Raw genomic sequence first — 16,888 nt, 5'->3', positions numbered from 1 at the left:
GGCATCTTTATCTTTTTAATTAGACATTTAAAATAAAATGCCTGATAAGATTTTCCTGAATGAAAATTATGTATTTGTTAAAAGTTATAATTTAATCAGGGGAGTGGGGAGACAGGCAATTCATGAAAATATATTTAATGACAATGTGATGTTTGAATATTTTTAATTATGGCACCATTAAAAATCTTCTGTGATTCTAGGCAAGCAAGCATAAAGGACGTTGCATATTTAAACTGATGCAGCAGAGGGCACCCTACAAATCTATAATTTTCTGGCCTAATGAATTTATTTTGTATTGCAGAGAGATTTTCAAAATTGATTAATTTTATAGGTAACTTTATCATTGAAATTTAAACCATAGCCATGTTGCTTAAACTACAGGAAGGCAAAAAAATTAATATTTACTCTAAAGGACATTATCTATTTTATGCGTAAAGTCTATAAAATAACAAAATTAGCAAAATAAAGCTCAGCAAAAAATTAGTATCTTTAATATGATGATATAAACCTTTAAAAATCAGATTGCTAAAAATATGTAAAATTTATAGGGCCTAAAAGATAATGATGTTAAATTATTTGTATAGATAATGTTATATTTCTTTCTTTTAAAGATTAATTTATTTATTTCTCTCCCCTTCCCCCCCCCCTCAGTTGTCTGCTCTCTGTGTCCATTCTCTGTGTGTTCTTCTGTGACTGATTCTATCCTTAGCAGCAGCACCAGGAACTGTGTCTCTTTTTGTTGCATCATCTTATTGTGTGAGCTCTCCCTGTGTGCAGTGCCATTCCTGGGCAGGCTGCACTTTCTTTCACGGTGGGCAGCTCTCCTTATGGGGTGCACTCCTTGTGCGTGGGGCTCCCCTATGCAGGGGACATCCCTGCATGGCATGGCACTCCTTGCGCACATCAGCACTGCACATGGGCCAGCTCCACATGGGTCAAGGAGGCCCGGGGTTTGAACCGTGGACCTCCTATGTGGTAGGCAGACGCCCTATCCATTGGGCGGAGTCCACTTCCCAATAACATTATATTTCTAAGCGATCATATGCAGAATTGCTTAACTATCATAATCCCATAACATTGGACACAAACGTTGGACATCTAGACAGGAATGAGGGTCAAAATATTTCTCAGGAATGAAAAGTTTGAAAGATTAATATCTGGTAATACACACTAATCATTTTGGAACTGTAGGAAATTCCACAGTAAAACATATAATCAGTATTTTCTTAGAGTCTAATTAATGTTTAAAAAAAGGTTTTGCCAGACCAAATTCACTTGTAATTACATTTAAAAGCCCATTTTTCAAATTAGCACAAAATTTAGAGTTGATAATAAACTATGAATAATAAAAGTTTTTTGCAAATATGCTTTTAATGGGCAATATATTTGTTATCTTGTCATGGCACTCCCAACTGTTTATCATTATGTCTTACAGCAGTACCTGTTAGCTGCCAACAGCCAAAGCCTTTCATGATTAATTTAATTGAGAAAGATATACATATAAATAATATTAAGTTCATTGATCTCCAGGAGGGCCAGAGAGCAAGGCTTGGAGACAATATAGCCAAGAGCAAGGTTTAATTCAAGCCACAGTACTGGTCCTATGAAAACCAGACCTACTGCCCGCAACCCCTCTCGTGTGGTGCCTATACACTCTTCTGGTATCCATTATGTGTCTAGCAAGCAAATATATTCAAATTTGTTAATATAACTAGAAAAGGATATTAGTAGCTGAAAGAATCTCTGGGAAAGCCGGAGATGCAAATGTGAACCCATGCAGCTAGAAATACCAAAGAGACAGTCCTGGAAACCATCCATTGAGGACACTCTTCGTGCCACCAGCATCAGAGCACGACCTCAGTTCCACAATGCTAGACTCTGGGTGGCACTGGAGTCCACAGTCCACTACTGCCCTTGAAACTCAAAGCAGCTACTGCCACTGCCGTTGCCTTAGCAAAAGGATTCTGGGCTCTGCCCTCTTCCTCGGAGCATAAGTTTCTGTATAAAAGTCTCAGGCAGCTACATCTGCATTGCTGTTTCTAGGTCCAGTGTCTGCACAAAAGGAGACTGTAGGACAGACTTAAAGAGCATAATCAACAAAGAAAAATAGGTTCTGCCACACAAGGTGGAGGAGTGCCGGAACATAGGAAAGATACTGGACAGTCGAAAAGTGGCAAAGACTTACTGAACATTCCATTAGTTACAGCAAATAAATAACTTAAGTAAGCCTGGTTTTCTAATTTTTAACAAAATTACACTGAACAATATTAAACAGATTTACCTTCCAGTATATTCATTGTGTTACTAGAGGAGTTTATATATATATGTGTGTGTGTGTATAGATATATGGATTTCTATCCTCATGGCAATCTTTGAAGCATTTTTTATTGCCCCCATGGCTTTTTCTGCACACTGTCTTCTCTCTGTGTCCATTTGTTGTGCATTTTTCTGTGTCTGTATTTATTTATTTATTTTATTTCCCCTCCCTCCTTGAGGCTTGCTTGCTGTCAGCTCTCTGTGTCCATTCGTTGTGTGCTCTTCTGTGTTTCTGCTTATCTCCCTTTTTCATTGTGTCACCTTGCTGAGTCGGCTCTCCACAGTGCCTGCCTGCTGGGCGGCACTCTGTGGCACCTGCAGGTGAGCCTGCCTTCAAAGGAGGACCCAGGATTGAACCCAGGGCCTCCCATATGCTAGACAGGAGCCCAACTGATTGAGCCACAGCTGCTTCCCAAGCGTTTTTAATTTGTTGCACCTTCTCAACAGGATTTTAAATCTCATTTTATTGATTAAAATGTCAACCTTTAATGAAGCAAAGAATAAGGATAGAAGCATACTATTTTTTTTTAAAGAAAAAATAAAATTAAGAAAATGAAATTGAAAGGAAGAACTGAAGTTCATTTGAAAGGTACAAAGTAAACATTTATAAGGGACATGGTTACTACCTATAGTTTAATTTTTTACTAATTTTTAACGTAATTTTTACGTAATTTTTTTACATAATTTTTTACATTTTTAAAAAAATTATTGAAATATATCACCCATATTTGAGGACTAGTTCTGAACATTAAGATAATTCATCAAAATAACTTACATCCTAATCTTCTTTAAATAAGATTTGACATTGCCAAAGCTCTTCTTCCTAAATGCTTAGGCACACTGATCTCTACAAAAGGATCAGGTTACCCACTCTCACCCCAATATTTTCTACCAGGGAAGTCTTCATCAAAGTGATCAAAAATATACAAATTCTCAGTCTACGAGGGCTTCCAGATACTGGATAATTACTCATAAAAATGAAACAATACACAAGGTACAAATAATATAATAAAGCTTAGAATATTCTATGAGGAGGTAGTAGTCAGCGCCGGGTGGAAATTATTCCCTGAGTTCCCTGGGTTTCATCCTCGCCCAAGCCAAGAGAATGTTCCCACGATCTGGAAACTTAAAAAAAAAAAAAAAAGCGTTTACATTTCCTCAACTCAAGCCACCCACTAGCTGAGATTCCAGGAGGAAAAATTTAAAAGATTAGACAGATTTATAGTAACAACATTCTATATCCTTGGGAAACATCCTCTTGTGATAGAGGAAAAAAAAAAAAAAAGGCTCTGCGCTGCCCCGTGAGGACTGTGAGGAGGCGACGCTGGTTCCTGGACTTGCAGACTCAGGGGAGCGCCCCTTTAGAGGGAGGCGCTGGCCAGGCTGACTTGGCGAGGTTTCTGGCTCATCTGTTGAAATTGCTGAGAACTTGAGAGTTTACTTCCCGTGGGGATTGCTAATTTATTCCAAAGAAATATAAAGTGTGTGTGAGAGAGACAGAGAGACAGAGAGACAGACAGAGGGGGGCTGTGAATATGCAGAGAAATGGATGTATATCATTAAACCTGGTATCACAGCATAAAAAAGTTCACATCTACGAAACAGCACTTTCATGTTTTTCCTATTACCCTGTCAGTGAAGTAACATTGTGACTGAGTCTGAGAGGATTCTACAATCATCAAAAACGTAAATTTCTTCGAGAAGTAAAAACACAGATTGGAACATGACTGGGAGCTTTAGGTCCATCTAAAATTAACTAATGATATGCATCCAGGCCTAAAACTTAATTCAATTTTATACTCTTTTCTACTAAAGTTAATTGACTCTATTAGGAATTTATGCTTGAATTATAAATTATTCAAGAATTTATAGAATTAAAAATATTTATTCTGTACACAGATGCTTGGGTTATCACAATCTGATATGGTGAGCTTTAGACAAAGAAGCTAAAAAATTGAATGAATGGTCCTAATAAATTTAAAAATAATGAATGAGGCACTTTTGGCTAACAGAAAAGGAATGGCAGATAAAGGACTTAAAATATTTGCAAATGGCTAGTATAAATAGTTGTCAATTTTTAAAACAGGGCATCTAAGCTATTATCATAATTTAACAAATATTTGCATACTAATTTTATATTAAATCATATTATATCACATTGCATTATATTTTATATCACACTCATGCTTCTGATTCTGCCTATAATGAGTCTCATAACTAAAGGGGTGGAAAAATAATTATTTTCAGATTTGGAGGCCACATTTTAAAACATATCAAATATTCCACACAATGCTAATAATTTTTCCTAAGTCAATCACAAAGGGAAAAACAAACCAGAGCAAATCATATTGCCAGCCACTTTCACAAATAATATTCTTGTTTGATCTTTACAAGAATTCTGGGAAGAAAGATATATAGCAGATTGCATTTTCCATCAGTGGTCATCACCCTCACCCCATCCTGCAGGCCCTTCTTGAATATGATTTTTTAAAATTTAAAGCAGTTTTATAGAGATATAATCACATACAATACCATAAATATGAAATATGGTTTAACTCCCCTCCTAGTGTGTGGTGCAGTCTATGTCCCTCTCCCCTTGACGTTGTGCTGGCCTTTGGGACTGCTTCCCTGACTTTTGAGGCAAGGTCATAAGAAAGCCATGTATTTCTATCTGTTCTCTTAAGATGTTCACTTGCATCTTAGCAACCTTGCTGTGGGAAGCAGGCACACACACACAGAGGTCACAGGCGAATGTCCCAGAAGAAGCCCCTAGCTGACGGCCAGGCTCAACCCCCACATGTGCGAGTCTTCAGATGGTTCCAGACCCCAGGCGTCAAGTCCTCCCAGCTGAAGTCACGGGGACAAGAGGCGAGTTGTTTCTGTCCAGCCATGCTGAAGTTCCGTGAACAGGATAAATGGCTGTTTTAACAATCACTGCTGTGTGGGAAGCTTGCTTACACAAAAACAGATAACCAAGACATAGGCGTGGTGTTACCAAGGAGACAAGGAGCACACTCTCAGCTACCCCAGGAACATAGGTCTAGAGTATGTCAGAACCGAGATGCATTTCCAAGTCTCTTATTTGCAAGCCTAGTTCTCTTTCCTCCATACCACAAATAGGCAATGCATAAGGCATCGTTTACTGTAATCAAAACCTCACAAAATTGTAAGCGGTTTGTTTTTAATATTAACAGTTATTTATTTTTATTGAGGAACGTTGTAAAAATTAGATAATACACTTGTTATTTTAACTATATACATTAATAACTAAAATATAACGTATGTGAATCTTCCAGAGATGATGAGACTATTATGATAAAAGTCATTTAAAATGAACGATAAAAAAGTTATAAACTTTTTAAATACCTTTTCAAAATCTTACAATTTAATGATTAACCATGGGTAAACATTCTCAAATAACCAATTTATCAGACTTAACAATTTTAAGAGCTTTAAAGCACAGATTTAGCTAAAGGGGACAATACTTATCACTTACTCTCTTTCCTTCCATAAGACTTTTTGGAATTCATCCCAAAGCACAGGCAAAGTTGAAGTTTCAGGTACTTCTTTCTCCGAAGGCACATTTATTGCATGCAGTCTTAGCCCAGGTTTTGATGTATTGTTTTCAGAAACACTGTTCTTAAATAAATCAGGACTATCTAGACTAAGTTTCAAATCTTCATTTAATTTTAATGGATCAATAACCACATCTAATTCCTGAAAGGAAAAACATAGAACAATTATTATTACTGAATATGTAAATCCCTCAGAATAAAAATCAGGGAAAAAAGCATATATTCAAAAGGATATAAATGTTATAGGTTCAGCATCAAATCTGTATTTTCATATAGCATTCATAAAAAGTGGTATATGGTCAAACTTTAACTACATTCTTCTTCATATTTATTTCTCTCTTAATTGTCTACCTTATTTTTTATAAAATAAATTTCTCAAAAGTTCTGCTTTAACTTTTGGGTTAAATTTTCTTTTTCTAATCACAGCTAAAAATAATCCCGTGTAAACTTGAACAGTCAAGAGTTATGTAATGAGTTGATGAATTTCTCTTCAAAGTTTCTTTTGTCACAAGGCACTTGAGAGTTTCAATATGAAGCCTACTGATTATTTTTTCACATCTTTAGAGAACAGGGTGGAAAGAATTTTCAGGGAAATCTAGGATAATCCTAGAGCTTTATTGAGCTATTGTAGTCCATCAGTTGAAACACAAATAGTATTTAATGGGTCATTTTAATAAATCTGAGTATCAATAACCAGAGAAGTGAACTATATTAACCATCTTATAATTCCAAAACTGCATTGAACTCATGCTAGATGCATTTGTCTATAATTTAAATTTGACCTGATTTATGGGTTTGAAATGAGATAAAGCAAGTCATTAATAGCCAAGTTCAAATAAAATCTCATTGCCCATCATCACCAGTTTTTGTTGTTTTTTTAACTAGTATATAAATACCAGGATACCTAGTATGATTGAGCTCTTAATTCTCTCCAAAATTAATAATTACAATAATGCACTATTTTGAAAATAATAAAATAAAACATGTGTAGTTCTCCATGGAAAATACTATGGTCAGACAATCCATTCATCCCCCAGTATCTGTTTCATTAGGCTTAGTGTTGGCGGGGAAACTGGTCAAAATTAAAAAGAAACTTCAATTGCCAATACTTGTTTCTTTCCCAACAAAAGGAAGATTAACTGTTTTTTCCTAGATAAACCAACTTTAAGTACCTACTATGTATGATTTGTTCTTGACACTGATATTACACAAAGATATTCCAGATGAGGTCCCAAAATAGTGAGAATTTCCCAGGATAACAAATGTGAAGGGAAATCTTCACATTCTCAAATGCAGTGTCCAGTGCTATAAATAATACAGAAAGAGATTTTTGGATTCAGAGCATATCCTCTCATCCCCATCAATGAATTCAATTACCTCATTAACATAACTGAATTTTGGTATATTTTCCCTAAGAAATACAGGAAGTCTTTATGGCCTGGATTGTCATGTTAAAAAACAAAGAAACAAGCAAAAACCTAGAAGGCCAAATAAGCAGAAGTGTGTTGCTGCAACCTTTTAAAATATTTCTTTTGTCATAGAATCTAGGTTACACCTATCATAAATTCTGTGTGCCATATAAAGAATTACAATTTTAGATGGGACTACAGAGGTAAAAGATATTAACATTATTTTATGGTTTTAGAGATGAAATTAAAAAGAAAAAGTAGTGATATAAACTGATACTGTAATAAGAAATAACATAATTTTCTAAAATTTCCCAAACTATGCTCCAAGGGATATTAAATAGTATTTACCAGTTAAAAAAAAAAGGGGGGGGGGGGTGGTGGTGTACAGAGATAAATTGGTGCTAAATGAAATCATAAACTTCTTTAAAGTTTCTTTTTTACAGAAATCTCAGAAACTTCAGGATTCGATAGCCTACCAAGGAGTTTGTAGTGCAAAGTATGCCATAAAAGTATTTGTGTATGAAAATTACTTTACAATGGTGAGACCAGAGACCCAACCCTTAGGAAATGTTCAACTACTTTGTAATAAACTACATTTATTATTATTGCCATAATTAGGATAAACAGAAATATCTCAAAATATTTGATTTTCACATAAAAAATTCTGTGTGAATTTTTGCTAAAATACTGGTGAGACCACTACTGGGTTTAATAGATTTTTTTCCCATCACTGTATGTATACAGCATTCAAATCTGCACATAATATCTAGTTTCCTCTATGGGTTTTTTCTTACCTTAGTATTTGTGTTCTCCTTTGTAGGAAATAGATTTTTCACCAAACACTCTCTCGTAGACCCACATGTTTGCAAACCGGCTTGAAACTGGTCTTTATGTGCATAGGACACTCCTGAGAAAGGAGGACGCTTCAGGTCCTGGGTCACGTTAGCGTCTACTGCCTCTTTCGCACATGGCAAGCTTTGTCTCTTTTTCAGAGCACTCAGTTCTTTCACTGTCATCTCTAATTGTATTCGGAGTTGTCTTCCTTCCTCCCTGGCACTGTTCCTTTCAGCTCGAACTCGGCTCCATTTTTCCCTCCAATTGGCAGTGCAGTCTGACCACCACCGCATGGTCTTCTCCATCTGAGCAGCTCTGACCTTGACTTCTTCCAGTTCCCTCAGGCGAAGTTCTTCACAAATATCCCATTCCTTGATGTTGTATGAGTGAGTCCAGAAATGTGGGGTAGCATGAGATTCTGGCCCATAAAATGGCAAAGAATAATTATGGGGACTCCTAAGGGGTGAGGCAGGAGTTGCTGAGTCGCAAGGTGATTGAATGGAGGATGGCTGCATCTGGAAGATCTGTGTTTCCTCAATTAATCGATGAATGGAATCTAAATTCATTTTGATCTTTTCAGGCCTAAGAAAAGATGGAGAACATAATTACCCATTTGAATGTCTCTTGTCATTATAAGAGCAAAACCTACATTTTTTAAGAGAAGTTTGGGGAAAAAAAGTTTCTTTCAATATTGCATATTTTTTTCCAGTGAAACTAAAAATATAGAAGATTTTATGCATTTGTAATTACCCTCAAAGAAATAGAAATTGCTCATGTCAAAGTCTGCCAAACCAATATAAATAAAAATATAAAGATGTAGTGGAGATGTGATATGACATGAGTAATCCATTTCAAGAAATACAATTCTATTCTGATAATATTTATTGTAACACATATTGTCCATTAACTCCACAATAGTCTCCTTCTTTCATGCTAACTAAACCCTAAACTGTTCAGGTGGAATGCAGAATCCATTGATCTCTTGGAGAAGAAGCCCTCCACAAGCTGCAGGCTACATCACAACTGGTCTAAATCTGCCATAATAAACTCAGTCAAATCGACCATTTCTTAGTCCCAAGGTCGGCTAGAACCTAGTTCTGGCTGATAAGATGTAAGGGGCATTCTACTGAGGAATGTTTCTCTTCCAGAAACATTCGAAAACCTCAACATGAGAAGCCCTCTTGCCTTTGTTTTCTCCCTGCATGAAAGAGGACATGACTCTGGAAGTCGGACATAACAGCCATCTTGTTACAATAAAGACAAAATCAATGCATTTAAGATGGGAGAACAGAGGAAGGAATGAAAAGATAGTGGAGCAGTGGAATGGGAAGCCTGATTTAATTAGACTGCAACCGCAGCCCTGGAATGCCCATATCTAGTATCCTTGCTATGAGGGAATGATTAACCGTATCTATTTAAGCTAAGAGAGCTAGTTTTCCTGTTACCCATAGTCAAAAGCACATTTAACTGATATATTAGTTAAGTTCCTACTATGCTTAATATTGTAATAAGCTATGAAAATAAGTATTATAAGGCATGGTCCTTCTCAGAGGTTTTACAGTCTGGTGGATGAGACAATCACAAATAAATAAATAAATAAATGTAAATTTTTCTCTGTTACAAAGATATTTATTTATTTAATCCATCTTTCTTTATTATTTTATTCGGCTCTTGATGTTTGTACTAAGTGCTAAGGATCACTGCTTAAGAAATGATTAATTTTGTCTCCTAGAAAAGAGGAAGCTTCATGGAAGAGATAATTGAACAAAGATTTAGCAATCTCTACACTCTATAAAGGAATTAAAAACAGCTTTACATATAAATAGCAAAAGGCAAATGAATTTGTAAAGGCAAACCCTTCTTATCAATAGTTATACCCATTACTTTATGCAAGATAGCAATATAGCTATTGGAAAATAACCCGAGTGGATTTTTTTAATTGATCTAAAATATGCAGCTAGTTTACAGATTATTATTTACAAACTTATAAGTTTCTGTGTTTGTATAAGATTGCCCATTGTTATAATCAGATAAGTTTTAGATGACATTTTATGTACATTAATTTCTCACACTTTTTATAATTAGCTTTTTATAGTAATAGGTCATATAGTGCTTCTTTATGACTGTATTTTATGAACTTAATGAGTTTCGTTATACCTGCTCACTTGCAAAATAAATGTTTATTGCAAAAGAATCTGTATAATATTAAATATTTATTACTTTCAGTTGTGGGGGAAAAAACATTTTGACAAGTGCTCTGTAGAGGGGCCAAATCAATTCACTCCTTATGATAAACTTATCATAATAATGGAAATTCATGACTGTAATTATTTTGTTAGCATTGGTATATAGCCAATCATATCTGAATTAGTCCTGATTGGAATAATTGTTCCCTTCATTTACTGTGAATCAGAGGGCAATGATACTATAACTGACCAATTTTCTTGGACCATTACTAAACCAATACAAATATATACAGTTTTAATTGCCTGTTAAAGAAAAGGAAAAAAAATCTTAATTTGAAGCACACCAAATATTCTCTCTCTCCCTCCCCCCCTCTCTATCCACACTCATATACGTATATATTTATATATTTTTATATTTTTTCACTATTTAATGGTATTTCTTTTTGTTGGAGTTTCAAAATGAAGACAATTTTCTTTAGCATATTAAATTTAACCTTGGCATTTTCCAAATAAATCAGCATCTTGAAATAGTAATGTCTTTAAAAGTGTCTCATTAACTTTTATTTCACTCGGGTGTTGAAGACTCTATAATTGGAATCTGGTACACTGAGATCTTGCCTATCAATTAACTTTGTATTATTTCACATCTGACTAAACAACACTGAGTTGGGTTTTACGACTCAGCCCTTGAACTTATATAGTGTTTCCTGTTCTGAAGGGTTTTCTCAAGCAAGTGTAAATGGGAATGCTGAGAACATATGAATGTTTATTAAAGCATTCCTTTTCCTTATACATACCTGAGCACCTCTGAAGCTTTATCTCAGACAACTATGAAAGCATTTGCCAGTAACCATGTCAGAAGGCCTTTGATGTATACAAAAAATATTTTAATACCATTGAGTCTTTGGTTTCCTATATATTTTTCTTGCATTGTGAGAATGCTCATACACTCAGACCATCACTATTGCTGAAAACATTTTATTAACCAAATAAATAAAATGTGATATATCTACAATGTACATAAAATATTACTAAACATATTTCTTCCAAAACAGGAGTGTAAAATTGTGAGCTCCAGAGCCAGACTCTATTGTTTCAATCCCTCACTTTGCCAATAGAGAGATTTTTTGGGGCAAATTATTTAAACTGGCTTTCATCCAATATCCTTATTTGTTCAAGGGAACAGAACTAGCATGTGCTTCATTGAGCATTAAAGGGGATAATGTTGGTTGACTGGTTGGGGCTGTGCAACAGTTTTTCTCAGCACTATACAAGTCACTACTAGGTCGGTGCAAATGTAATTGCAGTTTTGCATTGTTGAAATTTGCCATTTGCTATTGGCATACATTCTTAAATAAATGTGGTTATCTTATCCATCATTTTAAGGTGTATGTTTTTTTTGTTTTATGTTTTTTTGTTAATGACTTATTACTTGCTTTCTATTTTATATTTATTTTAGACTATGGAAATGATGACAAAAAGCAAATTTGAGTAATTTTCTTATTTGTGTTCAAAACGGGTCATAAAGCAGTGGAGACAACTGGCAACATCAAGAACACATCCGGCCCAGGAAATGCTAACGAATGTACAGTGCAGTGGTGCTTCAAGAAGTTTTACAAAGGAGACAAGAGCCCTGAAGATGAGGAGTGCAGTGACCGGCCATCGGAAGTTGACAATGACCAGTTGAGAGCAGTCACAAAAGCTGATCCTCTTAAAGTACATGAGAAGTTGCCGAAGAACTCAACGTCGACCATTCTACAGTCATCCTGCATTTGAAGCAAATTGGAAAGGTGAAAAAGCTTGATAAGAGGGTGCCTCATGAGCTGACCAAAAACCAGAAAAATCATTTCGACGTGTCATGTTCTCATATTCTATGCAACAACGACGAATCATTTTCTCAATCAGATTGGGATATGAGATGAAAAGTGAATTTTATATGACAACTGGTGATGACCAGCTCAGTGGCTGGACTGAGAAGAGCTCCAAAGCACTTCCCAAAGTCAAACTTGCACCAAAAAAAAGGTCATGGTCACTGTTCGGTGGTCTGCTGCCAGTCTGCTCCACTACAGCTTTCTGAATCCTGGCGAAATCATTACATCTGAGAAGTATGCTCAGCAAATCGATGAGATGCACTGAAAACTACAACACGTGCCGCCAGCATCGGTCAACAGAAAGGGCCCAACTGTTCTCTTTGACACCTTCCAACTGCTTGCCGCACAACCAACATTTCAAAAGTTGAACGAATTGGGCTACGAGGTTTTGCCTCATCTGACATATTCCCCTGACTTCTCACCAACCGACTGCCACTTCTTCAAGCATCTCGACAATTTTGTATATGGAAAACGCTTCCACAACCAGCAGGATGCAGAAGAGTTCATTGAATCCCAAAGCACACATTTTTATGCTACAGGAATAAACAAGCTTATTTCTCATTGGCAAAAATGTGTTGATTGCAATAGTTCCTATTTTCGCTAATAAAGACGTGTTTGAGCCTAGTTATAATGATTTAAAATTCATGGTCCAAAACCTCAATTCCTTTCGCACCAACCTAATAGTAAGTAACCTAGAATTAATATGCCATTTAATATTTTCAGTGTTTTCTTTTTTCTTATTTCCTGAAAGAGAAATTATGTACTTAAAAATAGGGAAAGCATAAAGAAAAATGGCAATTATAAAAATGCTTTGAGTTTCATGTAATAAAGCTACAGTCACTTTCCATATAATATTAATATTATTCAATGAAAATTCAAAATCAATCACAAGTTTCAATGCAGCAAGTGAGGAGATCACAAATTCAGATCTTCACAAAATAAAATCTGACTTTTTCTATAGCTAAATTAATTTTCTAAATTGGTCCTCACTATTTTTGATCATGCACACTTCTCTTGATTTCATTTGCTGTCCTCTCCCTCTTTTTTTTTTAAGGACCTTCTGAGTTTCCATCTTGGAGAAGACAGAAGGAAGCACTAAACTCGCAAATATTCTAATAATGCTGTTTATAACAACACCTTAAATATTGAAGCTCAGAGGTCAAATGTTTGTTCAGTGGGTCTGGGTATTTTTGGCCAGTGTGGAGGGAAGGGTGATTATCCACTTCTTTTCACCAACCTTGCTTTGAAAAGGCAGTGAATATAGAAGAGTCTACCTGCTGTCCCTTGGGAGAAAAAAGGGCTTACTGTGGGGTGAAACCCACAGGAAAATATTTCAAAGAATTACCCAGCCCCACTTGTTTATGACTTCTAAAGCAAAGACTCATGCTCCAATTTTATTTTCTAAACAAAGAAGTAACATTGCTCACTGGCATTTATTGAATACTTTCTTTGTGCCAGGTACTTTGCTAACCTGCCCCATAAGTTATATACTGTGATGATCCACATCCTAGAAATGAAGAAAGTAGGGTTCAGGAGTCTAATGCAACCAGCCCAAGTCCCATGTTTAGAAGGGGTCAGCCTACTTTTGGAATAAAGGAAATTTGAATCCAGAGTCACTGCTTCCCCATAATAAAAATCCACAGCTTCAGAATATCATCTGTTTTCACTACAGTGAGATCTTTCAGCTTATTTCTGAAATCTGTGTGGGTATAGACTTTCATTTTGGATATCTTCTTGCTCAAATATCCTCTGAAAATCACACCATCATCAGTCACCTAATCCTGACACTGCCCTTTGAATTATTTCAATCTCTTTAGCACAGATTAGTTGTGGCCCTTTGGAATTCCACATCCCCCGTCTCCCCACACTGAATGTGTCAGTCCCCTGCATAGGCCTAACCTCCACATCTTCCTTGTGCAATGCGACTCCCCCCAGGCAGGCGCATTCTCCCTTCCCTCCACACGCCCACCCAGTCCCCTCTCTGCTTGCTTCAGGAGAGGCTTAGACTTTACAGGCAACAGCATCTGGCTCTGACTCTCTGAGGCCTCTGTCCTCTGGAAAGGACATCCACTGTGTGAGGGGACAGTCATGGCCCTGCCATCATGCGGCCATGCTAACAGCCAGGATCCAGCCACCATCACATATGCCAATTGAATCTTTGAAGAAAACAAACAATGGATCATAGTAGAAAAAGGTTCTACTTAAAATAGAGAAGTCTTCCAAAGTCACATTATCTGAAGAATGAGGCAAAACAGATGTTTTCAGGGCAGACTATAGGGTTAAAGGGATTTTTGCTTTATCATTCATATTTATTACCTTCCCTTAGATTATAGGAAGGGCATTCTAAATGAAATCCTTCTTGATTATCTCCCCTAAGGAAGCACAGGACCTCTAATGCATACTCAACAAAAATAACAAAGGCCAAAACTAAGCAATGAGACAATAGATTGACAGATTCATACCGTAGTACCAAACACTGGTTACTATAGGTGTGGCATCACACATTCTGATAAAAAGAGGAAAGGATCCACTTTCAATATACAGAAAAGAAAAACGTTTTTCAGGCTGCAATGACAAATACCACACAAAGTCTTGGCCTAAACAATACAAATTTATTTGCTCACGGTTTTGATGTTAGACAACCAAAATCAGGGTGCAGCAAAGAGATAATTTTCCCACAAGCCCATGGCGGCCAGGTCCTTGGCTTGCCCCCGCCTCGCCTCCGCCAGGTGAGGTCCTCTCCTGTCTCTTCCTGGTTCTCTTGACTTCAGCTCCTGGCTCCTCCCCTTGACTTTCTCTGACTATGTGTGAGTTTCCTCTGCTTATAAAGGAATGCAACAATCCTGATTAATAACCTCCGTGATTCATTTGGGCCACACCTTAACTAAAATAGCATCTTCAACGGGACCTCTTTACCCAGAGTTCACACCCACTGGAATGCAGATGAAAATTAAGGGCATATCTAAATTAGGTACACAATTCAATCTACCACAATGGCCTACTATGAAATGTAGGCCAATCTGTCAAACATGGCCAAATGACTATATGTAATTTATATATTTTGTTGTGGGTCTGAAGCAGAGTATAACAAGATTTTTAAGAATGGTTTGCAAAAAAAAAACCAGAATCTTAAATGTGAATACGGCAGTTGTGACATCGAGATAAGTGAAACAATTGCAGTGTATGATCATGTGACATTGCATCTATATAGTTTAACTTTGCTCTTGGCTAAGTATTACATTTTAAATGTACATAAGTTCATGCAATGTAAGTAAAGTATATGCACAATTGCTATCTATAATTGTGGCTACTGAGATTTTGGACTTGCATATAGGTAGGAAATCCTTGCACAAAACAGGCAAGTAAATAATGTAAAATGAATTTGTACCATTTGCCAATTATTTATATCACTTAGATGCTTTATTTTCCAAAAGAACTGCAATATAAAATATGCATAAACATAAATATTTTTAAAGCCTATATGTTTATGTTTTCCAAGTGTCATTAAGTTATAAATTGCATTATCTGCTCAGATAGAAATTATCTTTATTTTAATTAATTGGCTTGATGTTCATATGCTAAGCCCTGCCTTTTGTTAGCTGGTTTTCCATTGCTTCCTCTCTCTTTAACTTCTTACCATTACCTAGTATTGCTGAAGCCATGCATCAGTGTTTTGAATTAATGTATCTTTCCTTGAGTTAGGGTTTCAGTAAAGATCGTTTGGGGAAAAAAATTAGAATAATAAATATCTTAAAGCTTAATGATAAAAATTAACTTTTTTTTTTTCTTTTAGAATAGATGTCAGAAAAATCTCTCCTCACAGTATTTTGGTGTTATTGCTATCATGGCCAGCAATAGCATGACTTTCCATACTTTAAGAAGCTAAAAAAATAAAAATGCAGCATTGCAAGCATAATCTTCTTATAGGTCAGAGTCAGAAAGTAACCAGTCTGACCTCATTTGGAAAGTAAATAAAGATATAAAGACATATCCATAATCCATTTTATACAATGTCCGTGCATCGTTTGTAATGGGCCTTGGGAAATAAGATTCATGTTTTCTGGCAGGGTGATCATACTGAAACATACAGCATTTTTCCTGCCAGGTACAAATTTAGGTTCAGACAATTTAGAGTTTCTTGGGTGAATTAACTACTCTCATGTAGTACTTGAGGTGCCAAAGAGATTCAAGAAAGTTCTGTGTCAAAACATTCTGGAAATTTCTCACCAGTATATAAACTGAGACAAAGATATTTTAACCAAGATCTGAGGTTAGAAACTCAAGTATATTTCTACTAACAATTTATAAAAATCTAATACTTTCTGTCTATTTTTATGGAAACCTGACACTTGTTTAATTCATCAGCATTTTCCAATATTTATTTTCATTTCAAGGTTTCAGCGAACAAAACCACAAACCATCCCAATTTTCCTATGTAATCTAACCCAACTGGATAATGCCAAATAAGCCAAAATATTCATTGAGACTTTAAGCCAAAAATTAAACTAGTATTAGCTGTGGTAGAATTGTAGAACTTCACTGAATCCTCCTTACATGTGAGAATTCCCTTGCCACTATATCCAGGTGGCTAACAGACTGCACATTTTTTTGGAAAGAACACTGCTGCAGTTTGGTATCATCAAAATTCCACCACTTTCCAAAGTTAGACAGGTGACCCTGAAACTGAAATTAATACA

At 35.9% G+C, this 16,888-nt stretch overlaps 1 protein-coding gene across 1 annotated transcript in view; it reads right to left on the bottom strand.

The window, feature by feature from the left end:
• CCDC102B (coiled-coil domain containing 102B) overlaps positions 1-16,888 on the bottom strand; it is a 349,731-nt gene that overhangs the window by 289,368 nt on the left and 43,475 nt on the right. The window contains exons 3-4 of the mRNA XM_071208584.1: positions 8,095-8,716; positions 5,813-6,033 (exon numbers count right to left, since the gene is read on the bottom strand). Coding sequence (XP_071064685.1) covers positions 5,813-6,033; positions 8,095-8,700 — 827 coding nt within the window. The 5' untranslated portion in view covers positions 8,701-8,716. The remainder of the gene's footprint in view (positions 1-5,812; positions 6,034-8,094; positions 8,717-16,888) is intronic.

The sequence above is a fragment of the Dasypus novemcinctus genome, chromosome 16 (assembly GCF_030445035.2).
Source record: "Dasypus novemcinctus isolate mDasNov1 chromosome 16, mDasNov1.1.hap2, whole genome shotgun sequence".
In the NCBI taxonomy this organism is placed as follows: Eukaryota; Metazoa; Chordata; class Mammalia; order Cingulata; family Dasypodidae; genus Dasypus; species Dasypus novemcinctus.
Note: the sequence above shows the minus strand (reverse complement) of the source record. Positions and strands in the feature narration are given on the sequence as shown.